This window comes from Apis laboriosa, unplaced genomic scaffold, assembly GCF_014066325.1.
Source record: "Apis laboriosa isolate Shangri-la unplaced genomic scaffold, ASM1406632v1 scaffold45_cov149, whole genome shotgun sequence".
Taxonomy (NCBI): domain Eukaryota; kingdom Metazoa; phylum Arthropoda; class Insecta; order Hymenoptera; family Apidae; genus Apis; species Apis laboriosa.
In genome coordinates this window covers 2,431,397-2,454,940 of record NW_025223361.1, presented here as the reverse complement: position 1 = coordinate 2,454,940, position 23,544 = coordinate 2,431,397, and the positions used below count along the sequence as shown (strand labels likewise).

The following is a 23,544-nucleotide window of genomic DNA, read 5'->3' as shown; positions in this document are numbered from 1 at the left end:
GACAAAATATAAATAAATAATTTGAAAGATTTTAGAAATTAAATATATATATATATATATAAAGTTTGTATGCAAAGAAGTCTATTGAAGTTTATTTTTCAAGTTATATTCAATTTTACATTAGATGAAGCGAATTGGAAAAAAAGCCAGATGAAGAGAGAAATATTCCACTTTACCTTCATTCACTTTATTTAACATGAAATTAATTGCTTGAAAAGGAACTTAAAAAATAAATTTAAATATTTTTATATACCAACATGTATGTATGTTTTAGCGTTTAAAATCATTGTTTAAATTTTTTATCTATTTTACTCAAATTTTTTAGAATAAAAAAAATGTTCTTACATATTTATTTTTAAGTAAATTTATTTTTTATTATATGTTTTTAGTGTACATTTATTCAATAAACAAGATATATTCAAAAAATTTAAAAACTTTTATGATAAATTGTATTATATAAAAAATTTTATATTAAATTTTATATTAAATTTTATATAAAATATTATATTAAATTGTATTATAGAAACAATGTAAAGAAAAAAGATTCGAATCTTATGATCCTCATCTTTCTATTATTATAAGATGTATTATATATTCGTAACAATATGTAACAATATGTATGTAACAATATTTCATAATAATCAATTTAATTTTTAAAATATATAATATTAATTTTTAAATAATTATTCATTGCATGAGTTAAGAGTATTAATTTTTAAAATCTGATTTTGTGAACAAATTTGAAAAAAAGGATCAAAAATAATTGATGATCTGCAAAAAACTTTCGATAATGCATATAACTCTGTATGATTTGTTTAAAGATTTTCAAGTAGATAAAGGAGATAGAAATCAAAATAAAAATCAAGGAATGTAAAGTAAAGTAAAAATATATAAAACTCTCAAATATATGTTTTACATATATTACAATATATTGTACAATATATTATACAATATATTGTATGTATTATATTAAACGATGACTTTCATGAAATGCAGTATTCATTAATAAAAAATAATCGTCGAAAGTAACTTTTGATAATGTTATTCTTAAATATATTCGTATCTTAGAAAAAAAATTAAAATTCTTTTTTAACTGTTGAAACCGTTTAATCGTTTAATATTTACTTGGAGAACTTCTAGAAAAAGAAAAGAAAAGCATTTACATTTTATTCATATTAGCAATTGTCTAAAATGTTAAATAAGTAGCTTTAAACTTTGTTTTAAAAATTATAATAGTTAAGCATAGACGGATGAAAAGTAAAATATGGAAAAACTTATTAAAGCAAATATTAAAATCTTTTGCATTACATCAACTTTCTAGTGTATTTTTTTCAAGTTTGAAGTAAACTTATATAAGTATATGTTCTCTGCTTGCAGAATTTATTAAATCGGTTAAATCAATAAAATCAATAATTATTCGAAAACAAATAAATCAATTTATATATATATAATAAACTTTGAAACTATTCTTTTATTATATCTAAATCCTTCATAATTGTCTAATATACCAGTAATATGTATTTTTTTTGTCCAAATATCACATAAATATTAAACGATGATTTTTCCCAAAATTTTTTATATATCATATAATAATTTCATCATATAATATTATTCTTCTGTAAATTTGATTTATCATTCTATAAGCTTCTTTTTTTCTAAAATATATCGCTTTGAAGTTATTTTATTTTTAATCATTTTTAATCTGACAATAAAAAAGCAATTTTTCGAAAATTTAAATCTTAACGTGGAATAATATAATGAATAATAATATAATGAAAATATTTGTTTATGATTTTTCGATAAGGAATAATATTAATATTTATATATATATATATTATATATACATATTTATATATATATACATATTTACAATATACATATTTATATATATATATATATATATATATATATATATATTTATATATATTATATTATAATATTTTTCAAATTTTTATTTGAAGTTTGCATATAAAATTTCATTCCATTATTTTCGAGAAACACTGTAAATCATAGATTGTCTTACAGTCTTTTATTCTTTTAAGAGTAAAAGAGAGAGTATATATTTTTTCGATAAGTATTTCTCAGATTGGTGTTGTATATTTTAGAGAATTTTATTTTTTAAAAAGGTAAAAGAAATTGATAATTTTTCAATCTTTGAATCACTTTCAAGTTCAATTATTTTTATATTATTTCACATATTAATCTAATTCAGCGAAATCATGTAATTTCTAGTTTTTTTTATATCTTGACTTTAAAAAAATATCATCTGTTCATTTCACTGTGAACAATTTCAAATTTAGAATATATTGCCGGAATTTAAGTGATAAAATGAAGAAACATGTCACGCATTGAAAGATTACGTCAAAAAATAAACATACATTTGAGAATGCTCTAATAAATTGTATTTTAATTTCTAGATATTTTAATTTTCTTAAGTATTTGTATTTTTTTATTTTCGAATATTACTTCTCACCCGACCATGATATTATTTCTATTAATTTTAAATTAGTAATTCAATCTCCAAAATGCTCTATAATCATCCATAATCACCTTACACTCAACGCGCGAATCACAAGTAAGATTTCAGAGCACGAGAGATCGCGAACTTTGACCGTTGTCGCGTGCGAATGTGGTCCGAACTCGCAAACAGTAACGTATTTGCTCCCCTGTACGAAAGTTGGAAACGGTTTGAATCGAGGATCCATCCCCGCCGGTTTGTTTGCATTGACTTAACGCAGTCTGATGCCCGTCGAACGACCATCAAAATTACTAGGCAGAATATTTCGGGAAACTGGTCTCCGTCGCCGTCAATATCCAACCCTAATATCTTCAATTTTGCTTCTAAAATGCGAATTCAACCGCGAATTTTACGGAACTCGAATCAATCTTCCTTTGAATATCGTTCGAATGTTCTACAGTGACGATAGGATCAAATTTAGCATGTATTTGTAAGTCGAATATTTTCTTTACTAGAGGAAATGAAATTCTTATAACTGTCATCTTGAACTCGTTTAACGTGCATTTAATTCAAAGGTGTTTTAAATAAAAATCGCGTTATTTTTTTGAGAAGCAAAGTAATAAATAATAATAAAATAATAGAAAGATATTTATATTTTTGAAATATGAGGAATTAATATATAATTGATTAAAATTTGAATTATTCTAATATCTTTATAATTTGAAAATTATAATTTAGGAATAAATATTTCATTTTATTCGTTCCATCTTAAAATTGATTTTTACAAGTATAAAATTTTTTTAAAATTTTTTTAAAAAATGAAAAAATGTAAAATTTTTATTACTTTTAATAAAATTTTATAAATATATAACGGATTATATGTATATTATATGTATATAGATATATTATAATTTTATTATAATATTATATTATAATTTTATTATAATATTATAATTTTTTTAGCAGAATATTATTTTAAAGAGAAATAATATTTAAAATCATTGTTCAAAGTTCCTTCATTTATTTTAAATATAATTCTGTAATGATGTGAATAAAATTTATTAAAAAATGTTTAACATTTTAATGTTTTATCACTTTGTTATAAACAAAATTTTCAGATTTAAAATTGTATTTGAGAAATGAAAAAGTGTTTTAGATGATGATTTCATATTTTCAAAGAAATTTTTCGTTAATAAAGAAATTACTATATCATATATAAGTCATTATACTTTACATATATATAAATTTTCATTAAAATTAAGATTTTTGATTTAAGTAAATTTCTTTACAGAGATTTGTTTAACTGACTGTATAATATTATAGAACTGAGATCATAATCACAGATAAAGTTTTAACTATCGATATCATTAATATATCGGTATTGGATTAAACTAATTCTTTTTTTTTTATTCAAAATTGTGGATTAATCTTACCGAGTTTTCGATATATACATAAAATATCATTAAAATACCGATAAGAAATGAAATTACAATATAATATATATAATAAAAAAATAATATTTTTAATAATATGCTTTAATAGTAATTTCGAATACGAAAAAAGACGACTCTAAACATTTCTATCCGTTAATGATATCTTAATGATATTATCATTAAGATATATCAAAATTTATCAAAATAGACATCAATATATTGATAGTCATGTCTTTAAGAACCGGAAGGTATCAATCATCTAAGAAGATAGATTTTCTGAGAATTGTTGATAGTTTTTTCACGTTTCATTGATTCATAAAATCGACAAAAAATATCTTAATTTTCACTCTTCGTTCTTCACTCTTTTTATAAATAAAGAATTAATTAAATTACATTTAATTGATATATATAATAATATGCATTCATTCTCTTATTACTCTAAATTTCTCTAAATTTCTTCAAATTTTAAATTCTGATCCTTGTCCTACCAACGAAACACGAGTTAAAGCAATATTAAACAAAATTAGAAGTTACTATGCTAAACAACATTAACGTAATTCCGAGTTCGAGAATAATGGAAAAGTTGAACTATTATCAAAATATCATAATAGTACGCGAAATATATGACGATAAGTTGAAACACATCGAAAATGTGGCTACGAACTCGAACCTATAGTTCAGAAGAGGGAGAATAAGTGGATAGTGAAATTTCGGATGCATCGTCCTTGTAATTTTCGGCTAGTAAACGCGGCGAGCAGGTCATAGACATTCCGGCCACGTAGCCTAAAAGCACGAATTTCCGTTCCCGGCATGAATACGGTTATGGCAAAACGTCGTACGGTATAGGCGTGCATTCGCTCGCGCCCTCTTTGAACGAGCCAGTTAACATCGCAACAATGGTATTATCGTCGTCAACGTGACGATGCTTCGACACCTCGAGGCGCTTTGGTGCGATTCGAAACTCACCTCCTGGTTCCAGCTACTTCGACCACCTTGCATCGACTTCGACTCCACCAGAACGGCGTCAAAGTCCAGTAGGAACTGCTCGCGCTCCTCGCCCAGCCTTCTTCCGGGAACAAAAGCACCTGCGACATACAGAAAATATATTCGATAATGATTTGAACGTTCGATAATTTTGCAAGATAAAAACGATTATGTATTGATAGGGTGATGACATTAAAGAATGTTTGAGACAAGAGTTGAATAATTTCGAATATAATGTGATATAAGTTAATTTTTTGGAAAGATCAATTTTATTTCTTTAAATGAAATTAAAAGTTAATTATTTTGTTTTTTTTAAATGGAATTACATATTTTTTTAATACAGTAATTATATTTCATAATTGTACGTAAAATTTGAATTTTGTAAAACTTATTACACGAAATACGAAGAAAATAAATAAACACGATTTTCGCATGTTTTTTTTATTTTTCATATAATAAATTTGACAAAAAAAACTAATGATTTTTTGCTACATAATATAATATAAATTGTTTAGTAATAATTTTATATAAAGATTTTGAATAATTGATTTATGCTTTATATATCAATTAAGAAAAATTGATTTATATCTAAAATTTTATTTAAAATAATTTTTATCATTAATAATTTTAGAAATATTTGGATAATTTAATTTAAATAGGTCATCCTATTTTATTATTAGATAATTAGATAAAAAAATTTCATTGTTTTTTTTATGATGGAAAAAAATACAAAAAATATAGAAAACAAATTTTTATTCATTAAAATAATTATTATTACTATTTTTAACAAAAAATTTTTCAAAAAATTAAAACTAATTTTATGAAAGTTAAATTTCGGAAAATAAAAAATTCTTTTCAAATGTTTTCTATTTTTAATTTTTGAGATAATTGTCCATATTTAATAAAATTTACACAATTATATATTATCCTGACAAAAAATATTCATCCAACACAACATAAAATTCATTAAAAATATTATAGTTTTTGAAATATAAAATGAATATGGTTTGAATAGAAAACACATGGAAATACTAAATTTAATATATAATAGTAATATAAAATAAATATAAAAAAAATAATAATAATTTAAATTTTTATATCATGAAGAAGAAAATAGTAATAAAATAAAATAGTAATTGGACGAAAGTATTTGATAGAAGTTCTAGAAAAAATATTCATTATGAATTCACAAAATAATCATTATTTTTTTTAGAATTATTATAATTAAAATTATTATAAAATTTCATGCATACGAAGAATTCTTTTATGCATGTTGATATTGAATGTACGTTCAATTAAGATTTTATTTTTTCATTGTTATTTTTCTCCTTGATTAAAAAAATGTTTAAAAATTAAATTTGTATTATATTTATTTCATGTTAGATACTTATATTTAATATTTACACAATAAAATTCTCAAATTATTTTTTACTGAATTTTCCAATTTTACTGAAATTGTAGCATTTGGTCTAAAACTTTTCATTAGTTTTAAAAGAAATTCACATGGGAATAAGAATTAATTTCACAAGAAATTTTTATTCATAAATATTATTATTTTGTTACGAATTTTTTTGGAAATGCTTTATGAATTCATTATAATTAATTATAATTAATTATAATATTATGATTAATTATAATTTATTAAACAATTATTAAACATTATAATTAATTAAACATAGTAGATATACGTAAAAATGTAAGTGCAATTCACCACACATTCAGTTTTGATATAAGTTTCAACAAACTTTTTTGTTATTTACAACTGTTACAGATATTTTATAAATGATTCTTTATTTTATTATGTAAATTTTTATTATAAAAAAGACGACGAAATTTTTTTGATTATTTAATATTCATGCATTCATCATTGAATAAAAAATTGGAATATGAGTTTATATTAATTCACTAAATTTATTTCACTAGTTTTCACAGTGAAGAAAAACTGATTTTTACTTTTAAACACGAAATAAAATTCTTTTCAAACTTCCTTATTTTTTGTGATAAATAAATATAATAAATAATGATAAATTGTTTATTATATATTATTTTTGCTTTATATATCATTTATTTTTAATTATTGTAAATTCATAATGTAATGCAGTATTTTTCAATTGATATCACATCATAAAATTGATGATATAATAAAATTACATAATAAAATTTTATTATATATAATTTAATATTTAATATTTTTAATATTTATAAAAAAATAAATTTTATGGATGAATCGTATAATAAATGAGAAAATAAAAAATTTTTATTATATTTAAAATGTATATATTAATATTATAAATATTTTTAATATAAAATAAAATATTTAAAAATATTAATGCAATTTTATAATATTCCATTAAAATATTAATGGAATTTCTCAAATATAAATGGAAATTTATTTTGTATTTGCATATTATGTAATTTATCGTATTGTTTGATATGTTCATCTTTCCACGAAAAAATATTTTCACATTTAACACAATTAATTAGAGTACAGAGCAGACATCGCTTTTAAGAATGAATCATCCATTTAATTCATCAAAACAAAGCTTGGCTCTTTATTCATACTTTATTCATTGATCATTCTTTGAATATATAATAAGTATTTTTAATTATAAAGATCAATTTTTTGTTTGATTTCTTTTAATCTTATTCTCCTAAATTATAACATTTTGAAAAAAAAATATTAAACTAATGGCCTAAAATTTCAAAATAGAATTCATGCCATTACACATTTAGATTAAAACTTTAAATATTAATTATAGTTTTTATAATTTCACGTTAATATTAGACTTTTATTCTTTATTTTAAAAATATAAATAATTTTATTTTGAATATTTTTTTAATAAAAATCTTTAATAAAAAAAGATATAGATTTTTTTAGTTATAGATATAATTGTAACATTTATGTATTATTTCCAATAATATATTTAAAATCTTTTAATTTTATCATCATTTATAAGTTTGACTTGTAATGCAATATATAAATCTTTATATCAATCTTTATATCAATCCATTTATTTAATGATTTTTATAAATAAGTTTCTTCTTATATATAAATTTTTCTACTATTAGAAATGTTCTTAGTAACAAGTATCTATTATCATCATGAAAATTGAAAATTGAAAATTCGAAATATCAATTTCGAAATCAATAAAATTTCGCAAATCAATAAAATTTGAAATCTGTTATTTTGCAAAGAGAAATTATACAAAAGTAAATTTATACAAAATGGAAACTAAAAATTTTGATAAAACACATCTATTTGTTAGAACTTTTTCAATAATGATAAATAAGTTTCACGCATGTTATTTTATAATTTACAAAAAATTCGAGAAAATTTATATATTTTCTAAAGATGTACAAATGTATTGCAAAATTATTAAAATTAAATCAAATTTGTAGATGAAATGCAGATGAAAACAATCAACGTTACATATTGTGGATGAATTATTTGCATCCACACTCAAAGTGCAAAATCTGAATTCACCTAAAGGACACGATAATGTAATGCTGAAATTTCACGATCCAACGAACGTTGACAGTCGAACATGAAAATCGAACTAAGAAAGGAAGGGAACAAGACGAGCATGCGAAAGCTATCTCAGAGAGGGAAAAAGAGGGAGAAGAAAGGTTGGCAGAAGGTAGCAAGTTTCTTCTGAGAACTCGCGACAAAGGAAAAGCTTCGGGCGACCCTTCTTCCGGGGCAAAGCACTTCCTTCTCTTTAAACTTCTTCCTCAGATTCGTTGAAGGATCGATTTTCTCGTACAGGAATCACTGCGATTCTCTTTGCAAAACTATATTTTATCATCTAATCATCATAATTCATGTAGAATTTTCGAGATCCGTGCGATATGATATATGCAATCAGACAACATTAAAATTCAATCTTGAAATGTGAAATTTTCGAAACGATAAGTTATTTTGAGAATAACTGTGATAAAGTTCTTTGCACGATATGAATGTATAAAAAAAAAAAAAAAATTATGGCGAATAAAAAAAAAATAAAGAATAAAGAGCAAAATTTTTTTTTTGATGCAAAATTAATTTTTTGATGCTAATTATTTAGAAATTATTTTCATTGATTTCTAATAATCTACAATATATAATTTATATTTTTAGCAAATAATTTTAGATAAAGAAATTCGAATTAATTTTGTAATAAATTCTATTTCACTAACTATTTTTCACTTATTCTTAATATTCTCATTTATATTGTAAATATTATTTTACATATTTATTTCAAAATATTAATAAAGTCATAATGTAGCATAATAAATAAAGAGAGAAAAATATTACAATTGATATAATGAATATAATAAAATTAATAATTAAAAAAAATAAATAAAAAAATAAATAAATAAATCTAATAAATAAAATTAATTTTATACAAACTATCTTTTCCATATAAAATCTAAAATATTAAAGGCAAGCTTTTTTTCATTATTAAAAATAATCATACAATTTTGATTTTTTTCGTTCCATTATATCCTCCATATGGAGCATGAGAAAAAAAGGTTATAGAAAAGTTTGTCGTTTGTGTTCACGATCCATCGCATCCAACGGCAACTCTGATGAAACTATATCGTTCACGTATATGTACTATACGTGTCCAGTGTTGCTGACTCAGCGTGCTGGATCGTTGAGGAATATCAGTTCTATCGGCTTATTTAAGCTTGAATACGAGCTGCTGCATTGCCATCCCCGCAGTTTCTCCACGACAAAGCGGAAAACACTTTCACGGGCGTTTCCTCTGCCGCGAGCGCCCTCCTTTGAATATGTCCTCTGGTTCGTCTCGTTTTTCTGTTCTCAAACTCCGGAGCATCGACCTCGCGCCCCAACTAATGGCATTGCAAATAGATTTTCGTTCTCCAACAAGTTTTCTCGTGTCCCTTGTTAATTTTGCGAAATTTTTCGAATACACAAGGGATGTCAAACTGGCGACATACGGCTTACGATGTATATTTATTTTCGTTTCGTTTCGTTCGTTCACAAAAATTTATATTTTTTCATATATTTCTAGATAATTTAACAAAAAACAAATTAATTTTTTTTTATTACTATTTATATTTATAATTTGAGAATAAAAGTTAAAGTACTAATAAAATATTCGTCCAATAATCTACTAATCCTTGTCATTTTTGATAGTGAATTTATTTTTACAACAACATTAAAAAAATAGTGGATATTGTATATCAATTATTCGTTGGAATGAGTAGTGATTTTATATAGTATTCTGAACATATGTATTTGTATGTTTTATATAGTATTCTGAACATTAATAAATACATATATTTTTTATAATAATGTGAGATAGCAATAAAAATTCTTTAAATGAAAAGACTGCATTCATATTGCTGATAATAACTATTTGCTCGAATGTTACAATAATTTTAAAACATTTCATTAAAAGAAAAAAATATTGCAGATATTTTGAATATTGAGAAAGAAACAATTCAAAAAGTCGAATGCAAAATTTGTATTTTTTTCGCAAAAAATGCGTATAAAATTATTGCAACAACACTATTTATAAAGAATACATCGTTAACATTTGTAAAAAATGCAAAAGTTAGTTTGCTACGCTTTTCTAATTTTTTCAATCAATTTTTTAATCAATTAACAATACTTTTCTTAAATTTTAATTGTTTTTAATTCGTATTCTACGAGTCGAATAATTAGTTACAGAGATTTAAACGAACACTAATTTAAATTTATCTGTAGAATTAAATAAAAAGAAGTTGTGAAATTAGGATAATATAAATACATATTGTGCTAATGTTAAATAAATATTTAAAAAACCCATGAAATTTAAAAATTTGAATAATTAATAATATAAATATTGTGTGAATCACATGAATTCTACTTGTTAGACAAATGATTGAAATGAGTTTGACACCCTTGAAACACGCGATACTGTCATGCGCTCTATGATACACGGGTGCAATAACAATTCACCTTGCTCGCAATACCTTGCCCATTATCTTGCCCGTTCTACACCCTGGATATATACCGGCTAATCCGATAATCCGCAACTTCGGTCCATTACCTCGTCGATCGTTCTATTCTCGTTTCTGGCTTACACGCGTGCTTCGTCTTGTCTTGTTTTGTCCATCATTCTTTCTTGTATTTTACATCGCTTCACGTTCCTTTCATCGATTTAACATCTTGATGTCACTCATTTACTACCATGCTTACTACCATTGTTCACGAACTGATGGACTATTTTTCTCTTTCTTTCTCTTTCTTTTTTTTTTTTTTTGTTTTTATCCTCACCTGTTTATTGATCTTATAGTTCAAATATGATATAATGATGATCTTTCGGTCAGAAATCAAAGTGAGTTATAATATTGAAAAATAGATGAGTATATCTATGTAGAAGAAATCGATGTCATTTTTTTTTCTGTTATTAATATATTGACGTTTAAAAGTCATAGAAAAGATTTTTTATAGATATTAGGAAATAAAAATTTAAATGAAATAAATTTTGTATGAGCAATCAATTTTAATGGTTGTAAAAATATGGAATTGAACTTGGCATTTCTCTTATTATATAATGTTATATATATTATATATATATATAGTTATATATATTCTCTTATTATATACTTATTATATATCTCTTATATTATAATGCAATTTATAATTATCTAAAATATTAATTTAATAAAATATTAAATTATCTAAAAATATATATATATATATATATATTTTTTTTTTAATCATCCATTACAATATAAAAATTACAAAATTACAAATTAAAATTCAAATGAGTTTGATTATAAATTGTTTAATTAATATACAGTATATAATATAGTTAGCATATATTAGCATTTGATAAATTGTATGCAAATTTTTTTTTATTTAAATATTTAAAGTATTGATATAAAATTAATATAAAATATGCATTAAATAGAAAGATTTATTACATATCTTATCGCTTCGCCAACAATCTAATAATTGGATAAAATAATGAATTTATTTATAAGTTAATTTGTAATTTCAAAGATATTGTTAATCTCTTTGAAAAAATGAAATCAATTCTCAAAATTTTTAGCATTTTGAATTTTTAATATAAATTACATTTAAGAATTTTTTTTCACAATAAGATAATATTTTGTAATTTAAAATTTTCTTCTATTTGATATATCATAATTATATTCATATATTTCAAAAAGCGAAAAATATACTAAAACATTAAGCGTTAATTTCATTTTTTTAAAATTAGTTTAAAAAATTGCTTCATATTTTTTTATTTGAATATAAGTAAAGTTTGAATATATATATATATATTTTATATAATATATAATATATAATATAATATATAAAATATATATAAATATATATATAATATATAAAAAATATATTATATAATATATAAAAATATATATATATAAACTTTTAATCAATTTTCGAGTTAAATGAATTTCTCTTCAAGATAATGTTCGAATTCTTTCAAGCAACTGTATATACGATCACACATTCTAACTGATACATTTCAATCTGATCGTAAATGTATTTCTATAAATATTAATTTAAATTATAGAACAAAGTAGTAAAAAACGGTTTTAAAATCTATTTTAAAATATATAATTCAAAGCAAAACATTCAAACTTTAGAAAAATATAATTTGAGAGAATGATGAATTGAAGATAGATATTATACTAAAATTGATTATAGATAATATTTGTGATAATAAAAAGTTGAATGAGAATAAAAAAAAATTCATAAACGTAAATTATCGTAAACGTATAAATAATTTCAATGTATATTTTAATTCTATATTAATTCTATATCAGAGGAATTTAAAATATTCATATTCATATTTTTGAATATGAATATAATAATAAGTTAAGTTAATTTTCAAGTTCATTTTTTATTATTTTTATTTCTTAATCCATGCTCTTGTATAATGGACACAAATAGTATTGGTTTTCACAAAAAATTTAGAATTACAATTTAGAATTTAGAATTTAGAATTATAAAATATGAATTATGACAAAGTAATTAAATGTGATATAAAGACGTAATAAGACTAATAAATAAATAAATAAATAAATAAATAAATAAATAAATAAATAATTTTTTTAAACCATTAAATGACTCATAAAAACTTCAAAAAATATTTTTATCAGTCATTTAATGGTTTAAAAAATTTAAGAATTATCTTGTCTGAATAGTCTTGATACACCACTAAAGTTCGGATTGGAATCGTTTATCTTTCAATTTCTATTTTAATTGTGTAAATATTTGTTACTGCTAAATCAAAAAAATAAGGAATATAGAAAGAGAATATTTCTTTTTTAATTAAAAAGAATATTGTTATATAACAATATATCTGTATATACATCAATAACATTGTTTTTAAATAAAAAAGAAATATTAATCATTTTAACCATCTTTTTGACTCTTCTGATTTATTATTTTCTTTCTTTCTTTCTTTTTTTTTTAATTCTTTAATTAAAATTGAAATTGAAAGATAAACAATTTCAATTCAATTTTGATATTCAACAAAATGAAACAATGCAATTTACAAAAAGAGTTTAATTTTAAAAATTAAATGATTTAAAAATGATTTAAAAATGACTTTTAAACTTTTTTAAACAATTAATGTAACAATTAATGTAAAAAAACAATTAATGTAAAAGTCGTATTGAATTAGATTAATTTGAAAGAAAAAAAAATAAAAAAATTACATTCTCATTTATTTATTATCATTTGTACTTATTATCATTTTTATTAGTTCCATTACTATTTTGATAAAATGAATTATTCAAAATTTGAAAAAGTTTTTCAAATTTATATCATGAGCAATTTATTTATACGAAAATAGAAAAATTAAGAATCTTATGTTTAATTTATATAGATTGAATTTTATACAATATAATATTGTGATTTTATATTATAAAATATTCAAATACTATAAAATATTAAAGATAGAAAAATACTTTAAAATTATTTGAAATACTATTTCTTCATATTTTTATAATTAATATATATTTTAATAATTTAATAATTATATTTTTATAATAATAATTTTATAATTATTTTTATAATATTTATTTATTTTATGAATTTGTATAAATTGATCAATATACAAAATATTAATATAAAACATATTGAGGGAGACAATCTTAGAAATCAAATTGATGTTAAAATGTTGGTATACAAAAATTAAAGCTTATTTATTAAATTATAAACGATTGAAATTTGCGTTTCGATACAAATAAACGAGATGAAAATAGAGATGCTTTATTTTTCAGATTAATTAGATTATCACCGATTCTTTAGCTTCATCTAATGTAAATTTTTATAATTTCTTATAAATAAATTAATAAATAAGCTTCAATTGAGATTTTTATATATCAACTTTTATGTTTATTTTGATCTCTAGATTCGATTCTTTAAAAGTATGAATAAATTAATATCTTGTATATTTGAAGTATTTTTTTATTTAAATACTATTTCAATGAAAAATTTATTCCTAAAATGCTCAATACTTGAAGAATTAAAAATATTGTCTTACCTTTTTCGCAATTTTTCGCATATATTACGCATTTATTTTCATTTATCATCGTCATCTTATTTCGATTCTAGTCGATCGTGATAAGTGTCAAATTCTCAAATAAAAACATCTCGATTGGCAAACTCGAAAAAATCCCCCAGTTAAACTCGATGCGGTTTCCAGTTATAGATGCATTCCCGTCATTGGGGGATATCGATATTCTCGAAAGGTGGGATGAAAAACGGCTCGTTTCATGGATTGGACAACTTGTGATTCGTTAAATTGCCAGGGAAGCAAAAACTGTGACGCGGTTGACGTTGGTCCGATGAGTTACCGAACATCGATAGCGAATTGGATTGATCAACGTGACGTGTCGAACGCGCGCTACTTACCAACCCTAACAAACTCTATCGACGCCTCGTGTCCTGAGAAATTGCGAATTCCCCTGTACTTCTCACGAGGTTCGTCAGGAGGAAAAGTTTTATCAGAGAATCGGTGAGACGACGCGGGCGGAATTTTAACTAGAATTCGAAATGGCGAGGAATTTTCTCAAGGAATTTCTCGTTTACCAATTTCTATCCCCCTTTCTTCGCAGCCAACCAAGTCTCGACCGGTTGAGTTCCTGGGGACAAAGCACCGGGTATTTTCTAGGTTAGTCGCTCGAGAAAACGGTAGCCCGATAACGTGATGCCATTCCGGACGATAAATATGCATATACGTATTTACACATGCTATACATATAACGAGTATACATAGATTGTATATAGGTAAATTACCTAATACAGGCAAAATAAACGCGCATGAAACGTATACACAGGTACAGCCTAGATTAAATCCGGTTCTCTACGAAATCCCAGAAATCGCGGTATCCACCGATCCATGCAACGCCACGGTCAGCAATACTTTACACCTGTCACACTGCTTAAACCTAATTAGACACGACGGGCTTAATCTTGCGACGCTTAATGGGCTCATTGAACGAAAATAGGTAACGATCTCCTCTTTCTCGTTTTGGATAACACGATCAAATGTTCTGAGAAATTTTGCAACGACCTCGTTTACCAATCGTCGAACTAATAATTTAACAATTGTTACCTTCTGTCGATACGAGATCGTCGTCGGCTCGTCTTCGTTAATTATCGGAGAAGTTCGTACATTGGAGCAATCAAGCGGCGCATCGCCGACTCGTTAGCGTTGAAATTACGTTTCAGTTAGCTAGTCGACTGTCTTAACGACTCGAACTTTGACGATCAAAGAGAAAGAAAAAGATTTCGAAATGATCGTCTATAATCGTGTAACCATGTGAAAAAATATTAACGAACTTGTATTATACAGAAAAATATTAAGTGCCAAACTTTGTCAATATATAATAAGCATAAAATATCGTATATATATAATTCTGCGAACGTTAACAAAAATATGGAATTCGAAGGAACAGTAGCGGGCGTAGTTACTGCGATATAATGATGAAATATAGGTCAGAGATATTTAATATTAATAATATAATAATGTTATAATGATTATAGATAGTACACAACTTACATAAAATTATATATAAATATTGCTTAACTGTCTCCTTTAAATTTTTGTTTATTTATATTTAATAAAGCATTAAACAATTTATATTTAAGTCTCTAATTTATTATAACTCGTTCGAAAATTTCAAAAAATATGAATTTATAAATTGATGCGTAAAGATCATATAAGATCATATATACCAATTTTAATTTTTTAAATGGAATTATATAATTTTTATTGCATTAATCGGTGCAATTAATTATTTCTTTCAAATTTTTAATTGAAAAGAATATTGTGTAAAAAAGAAAGAAGAGTATAAAATAGTAGAATAGCGCTTCGCGTATTTTTATTTTTCATATGATAGGTTTTTGAATTTTAAATTACAATATCTCCTAAATTAATGATCTTTCGACATAAATATAATACTATTTTTATAGTATTTTAATACTATTGCATCAATTATAAAACGTATGATAAAAATTAACTTGAAAAATTAAAATTCATCTTTATATAACCTATCAAGGGAGAAACTAGTATTACATAATACATATTTTTATCTGAAACATTTTTTCGTATCGTTCATATTTTTCAAAATACTTGAACGAATCATCAATAAATTAGACATATTATATAAGACTTTTTTAAATATACATTCACAAAATTTGGCATCTTAAACCGTATAAAATGAAATATTTGTCATACTTGTGTCTTAGCTTTGCAAAAGAGCTCATTCGATCTCTCGTAAAGTCAAAAAGAAGGGAGAAAAGGAGTTATAATCATGTTTTTCCGTGATTCGATCGCTTAATCGTCCAAGAGGTTGGCGGAGAATGGCGTGAAAAGAGAGGCACGGCCGTCGAGTAGTGGATAACGGGTGACGGGTAATGGGTGACGGGAAACGGATTGAGGGATGGAGTAGGGACGGGTGACGAAAACGGAGGTTGGAAATATCGCGGGGATTGAAGCACTGGAGCACGCTGTAGGGACTTTAAACAAAGGAGGGTCGTTAGAAACAAGTGGCGCCGATTAAAAACGCCGACGCCACTCGTTGCGATGCATCGACAAACACATCATGTTTTACTCCAACCTCGTTTCCCTTACTACTCGTTGTTTCGCACGCGTAATCGCGATACTTAAAACGTTTTGCCAATTATATATATCGTATGCCTCGATGATTAATATTCAAAATAATACAAACGGCCCATACATCCGTATATATTATTGATAATAATAATATATTATGATAATAATTAATAATTATCATCGCGTAAGAGGATACCTCTTATATTATATAAATTCCTACCTCAAATTATATAAATTCCTCCTTCGATTCTATGAAAAAAAAAAAAAAAGGAAAAACAGGAAGGAAACGTGTCAATGGAGATACGAGAGCGAAGCACGAGAGGAACGGTTGAAGGTACAAAAAAGTTGGAGAAGTGGCGGAGAAAAAGTGGAGATGGAAAGAAGTAGGACGAGAATGAAAAGAAACGAAGCGTCGTAAGGCCCTCTAAAATTGTCGATTCATAGCCGATCAAGGAGGAAAACTGTAGGTGGAAAAACTGGCCTTCCTTTGGCGGCATGGTACACATCCTGCGACCTACATCAACGAAAGCGAGGATACATTATTACTATCATCGGAAAGCAAAGCCCGATGGCGCGACGACCGCAGGGTGTTTCAGGGTCGGTTGCCATGGCAATGCACTGGGACAGCCACGGGGTGCAGCTTGGAATAACCACCCTCTTGCCTCTTTTCCGCGATTCACCCTGCTTTCCCAACACTCTCTCTCTCTCTCTCGCTCTCTCTCTCGCTCATTCGCTCGCTCGTTCTCTCTTCCACCCTCCTTCTTCCCTCCATTTCTCCCTCACCCGATCCCTATGCCAGTCCTCCCACTTCGCCTGTTTCCTCGCCCCCACATCCTTCCCATCTCCATTCCTCCTGCCGTTCTAACCTCTGGATCCCATTCCTCTCTGCCTTCCTGCAACCCCTGGCCCCTTGGCTCGCGCCCCCTACCCTCATTCCTCGTCATCACGGCGCCGTAGTCATTCGGTTGCTGTGTTTCTGCTCCTGCCTTCGAATCTTCCTCTCCTACTCCTGTCCTTCCATCATGTATCCTCTCTCTCTCTTTCTCTCTCGATTAGTTGGTGGATTGAGTCTCTTTTCTCTTTCTCTCTCTCTCTCTCTCTCTCTCTCTCTCTCTCTCTTGCGCTATCTTCGCTCTCTGTTACTTCGTCTAATCGTACTACTAGAACGCGCTTTATTTCGTCAAAGCGGATATCATCCGCTTCGCTTCGATCTCCCTTCCTCTCTCCCCACGATCGATCATGCGCGAGACGTGTAAGAACGGGAGGGTATAAATACGTCATTGGGAGGATTTATTCGTTTTGTTGCGCGAGAACACTCTTGTTTTTCAACGTTCGTTCGAAAAAAAAAAAAAAAAGAAGAAGAAAAGAAAGAAAGAAAGAAATTACCAAAAAGGGGGTCTAATTGATGATCTCCGCATTGTTTATCAGGCGGAAAGGATTGGTGATGTTATGTAAGGAGAAAAAAATTTGATTGATCCGCGCATTGATTATCAAATGGAAGGATTGACGATCCGATTGTAAAGGGGATAGTAACTTTTTCGAATTCTATCCGACTTCTATCGCAATCGGGGATATCCCTCCGGGAATCGAGACGTTTCTTTACTGGTGCTGGTTTTTCACCCAGCTCTACCACAGGTTCATCCGTTATCGGAGCTTTCCAACGTCTCTTGGTTCGAGAACAAACCAGTCTCCTCGATTCTGTCGGCCCGCATCGATCTTGATACCACATTCGAATCCGAGATTCCTTTCTTTTTCACACGTACACACTACGCTCACGTCGGCCTTTTATCCTTGCATTTTTCTAGTTTGGAACCATGAAAAACAATTCGACCGCTATTGTGAGTACGATTGTTCGAAGAATATTGATATGTTAATGATTGTTTTATGCATCATAAATTAGAGGAATATTGGCAAGTTTTTGTAAATTTGTAAAATATATTTTGCTTATTCTATTGTATTATTGTTTTTTTTTTATGTTATTTTATTACGACTGAAAATCGTATTAAAATTTTAAAAATATATTAATTGCCAATGTTATCCGATTTTGTAAATTCATGTTTACAAATCGTTGAATGAAAACTTAACGATAAGATGGAGAATGTAAGTGAATATTATAATTGTAATATCATATTGACATTAATATTGTAAGGATATATGTTTAATAATTATAATATAAATCTACTTTAATCCATTTATAAGAATCAAATAATTATGTAAATAATTAAATAAATATTATATATATATAATATATATATATATATTATATATACATATATTGTTATATATGTGTTATATATATTACAATATTATTAAAAAAATAGAATAATTTATATATCTATTGTTATATGAAAGGATAAAATGTGATTAAAATAATAGTCCATTTTATAAACTTAAATAAAATTTCAGAATTTTAAGAAAAATATAATTTACTATATTGATTTAAATATTTTCATTTTTTCAAATTATATAATATTATATGTTTTACAGTTAGATATATAGAAGGAGAAATCTTTACAAAAAAAAATATTGAACAAATATTAGAAGTTTATAATTACAATATTGAAAACAAATTAATATCAATAAATTAATAAGCACGTGTTTAAAATTAACATGTATGTTGATAAATTAAAATGTATGTAACAACTTATAATTTATATTTGTTTCTTGCTATATGTAATGCATACTTTTTTTTTATTATTCATTAATATAATTAAAAATACAAAATAATATCTTAATAATTTATTAAAAACCTAATTAAAACTTTGTTAATTCATAACTATCTTTTGTTTACAATATTTACAATAATTAAAAATAAATGTCCCTTAAAATATTTTTATGATATTTCTACGAAATATTTCATTACCAAATATTTCATTTTCAGATAATTTCAAACGAACCCAAATAGATGAAACTGCAACCCCCTGAAGTCTGTCGCTCGTTTATCATCCATGTGATCATTCGTGGTGGAACGAAGCTGTTTTCAAAGCGAAGCATGATATTGCGATAAAAAATTGTGCAGAAAAACGATAATGGATGATAATTTTTTCTCTCTCTCTCTTTTCTAATCTATACTCTCGAGATTGTTTATCGATCTTTGCGAAATTATACTGCACAAAAGAGAAGGCAGACGAGGAGGAAGACATTTTTTTTTCCAACTATTTTTTCCTTTTCTAAGATCTCGTGGCTTTTTCCTTTCGTTGGCCCTTGCTATCTCGCGTGAAAAGGGAAAGCTGCTGCGAAGTAAACGAAACCCTTTCATTCCAGATATCTTTAATCGTGCCGACATAAAGAATGTCTACGACACTGAAAGTCGTAGAGAGGTCACCGCCTAGGTCATTCAGCGAGCTAGACAATACCTTCTTTTATCAAGACCAAACAGATATCTACTTTGCACGTGCATTTATTCGCGAATTCCTTTCCTTTTTTTTATTACATTGTTGTTTAAAAGTTTGAGTGCGAAAAATTTAGAATAAAAAAATAGAATAAAATCAAATCGTATTATAAATAAATTATTTATCACGAAGCTTGCCGAATAAAAGAAATAGATTCAAAATAACTATCTTTATTTTTAATTATCTCTAAACAAATCTTATATTTTTTATCTATTAATTTTCCTTTCTATTCGAGTAATTGTCGATATCAATAAATATTTATTATAAAAAATTGTTTATCTCTTTTCATCTCGAAAATATGAGTATTTCTTAACTTTTGAACAATAGTCTATATATTTCTCGTATATGCTTGTAATTTATCTTCTTAACAATCTTCCAAGCGAGATGAAACTTTAAACACCGGAAACAATTTGGAGGAAAGTTCAAAATATAGAAACTGATATAAATTTTCAAGAGACGAGTCATTGTCATCGAAAAGCGATTATTAATGAAATAATTTGTTTTATTTTTTGAAATAATAAAATCGGAATTTATTTCTGTTTAACAAAAATAAACATCTTTTAATAAACATCTTTTAATATGAAGATAATTGAAATTAATAAGATAAGAAAATAATAAGATAAGAAAATCAAAGAAAATCATTTTCATCTATATTCAAAAGATTCGCTAACAAGAATTACCATCAACGTGGATTATGGATTGCAGACATGAGAACGGATTACTAGGTCGTCGTACCTGTATATCTTCGTTACCGTATAAATTTAGAACAGATATACCAGATGTCAAGAGAGATTACGTTGAGAAAAATTAGATTTTGAATAAAAAAATAAACTGTTAAGTCGATAAGATTTAATAACTTATTAATTTTGAGGATGTAAGTGAGCGACGTGATGATCTTATTTACAATGACAATTTGACAAGTTAATATTTTTAATCTCGTACTGTCTAGTATTAAATACTGGATATAAAATCTATTCTGATCCAAATAAAAAAGTGTTATTTCTATCATTAAAAATTAGTTTTCAATTGACTTCTCTTTCTATCTATAAATTATTAATTTTTAAAATTCTAAGATATAAAAAATATCCTAGATTTTGAAGGTTAAGAAGAAAAGTATAATATGAACATTTAAAAAATATTTTTAAAATATGAAAACGTATGAAATACTTAATTTTTGATTTTAAAGATTATATTATTCAAATCACTAAAAATTTTTAAATAAATGCTTCCAACTTGCTTAAATTTTACAAAAACTAACATTAGTTGATTACATTCGTTTTTTATGATCTGTTTCTTTTTGGGGAGGATTAAAAATTTCTTTTACGAAGAAATATTTAAAAACTATTTATAATGCACTAAAAAAAATATATCATCGAAAATAATCGTTTAAATGATAAAAAAAAGTTCTAAAATTATTCATAAAAATGCATTGGAATATCATTATATTTGATATAATCTTAAAAAAAAAAATAAAAAATAAATTCTATATTTTCATGTTTTTAAAAAATTTTTTTTAAAAAACACATGCTTTTCTTATTAACCTTCAATATTTGAAAAATTATTCTGTCGAATTTTATACTATTATGTAATAACGACTGTTTACATGGAAACACGGTTGAATTCTCTATTCATCCGATAAATGTTAATGATCCAATCACAATCATATCAAATCACTATGGAAAATAATAAAAAATAAAAGTATCAAATTACAAGTTAATATAAAATGATATTTTAAAAAAAAATTAAGAAAAAAATTGTCTTGAATATGAATATTATAATATACGTTTTATATATTTTATGGAGTTTTTTAATCACATTAAATGGTAATAATAGTTTCATTATTTTTTTTTTATTCAATTTCAATTTAGTGCATAAAAATATTTAATTTTTGTTTTAATTTTAAAGAAGACAGTTAAATGCAATGAAAATAGCAAAATAACATGAGAAAAATAATCATATAAGTGGAAAATACTGTGGATTAATATTAATAACAGTTTTATTCGTACTTAACCTTCGTAATACCTGAATGGTAATCTGATATTAAATACAACTGTATCTTATATTTTTTTTATTATTAATTACTAAATGTAATATGTAATTTCATTACATAAGATAATAAATATTTTATATTATATTATAATCAAAAATTTAAAAAGGTTATATTTTTAGAATGATCTTGATGTACATACATTATGCATAAGTTTTGGGACTTTCTACCTTTATCTCTTATTCAGATCAAGACGCCCGACTTGATGTCTCTATTTCTTTTATACAATCCAAAAAAAAAAAAAAAATAATTAATTATAACAATCCCCTAAATTTTTACAATTCTGAATCAAGAATGAATATGGATAATAAAGAAAATATAATAAGTAATGTAATATAATAATGTTTAATTAATTAAATCTGTAACTTTAATATTATAAAGGTTAAAAATATTTAAAGTAATTAATTAGAATATGAATTATCAATATATATTATATATAATCCATTCGAGATATCATTAAAAATATTTTTAATACTACATATTATATTTTTTAAAGTTTCAAATATTGGAGTTAAGTTTAAATATTTGGAGTTAAAGATAATTAAGATAATTATTTAAAATATAAGTTATCAATTATTATATATAATTACCACTTGAGATAATCATTAAAAATTATTATAAATATTTTTAACCTTGCATATATTTACTTCCAAAAGATTTAGAAATATGTAAGATTTTTATCATCATCTATGAAAAATTATTATATGCTTGAATTATTATTAAAATTCCATCTACCCACTGTAAATAAATTTCAATCACATTTTTATAGATCGATTAAACTAACCTTTCAGAAAAATTCGCAAAATACGCTTCTCTATCTTCATACAATCCAACTTTTCGTTTTTTCTCGAAGAAAAATTTGATTCGCAACGAACGACAAGAATAATGGTAGTTTCTATACACATGAAAAAAGAGATTCGAAGAACAGACGAGAAAGGAACCGAACCGACAAAAACAGGGTAATAAATGGATGTGATGAATAATAACTTGGTTATTGAAAGAAAATTCCGGCCGATACGAGTTTTGAAACTCCGAAACATTAGCCCAGTTTCCACGAGCAACGGGGCTAAGGTATCGAAAACCCCTCTCCACCCTCCTATCTTCTTCTCTCCCTTTCGCCTTTTGTCTTCCAAGT

At 25.1% G+C, this 23,544-nt stretch overlaps 1 protein-coding gene across 3 annotated transcripts in view; it reads right to left on the bottom strand.

Annotated features, from left to right (window-relative positions):
• The window catches only part of LOC122716368, a 55,732-nt gene that overhangs the window by 20,744 nt on the left and 11,444 nt on the right, over positions 1 to 23,544 (bottom strand). For all 3 annotated transcript variants that reach the window (XR_006347011.1, XM_043939377.1, XM_043939378.1), the window contains one exon: positions 4,858 to 4,976. Coding sequence is in view for 2 of the 3 variants with exons in the window: in XM_043939377.1 (XP_043795312.1) it covers positions 4,858 to 4,976 (119 nt within the window). In the remaining variant the exon portion in view is untranslated. The remainder of the gene's footprint in view (positions 1 to 4,857; positions 4,977 to 23,544) is intronic.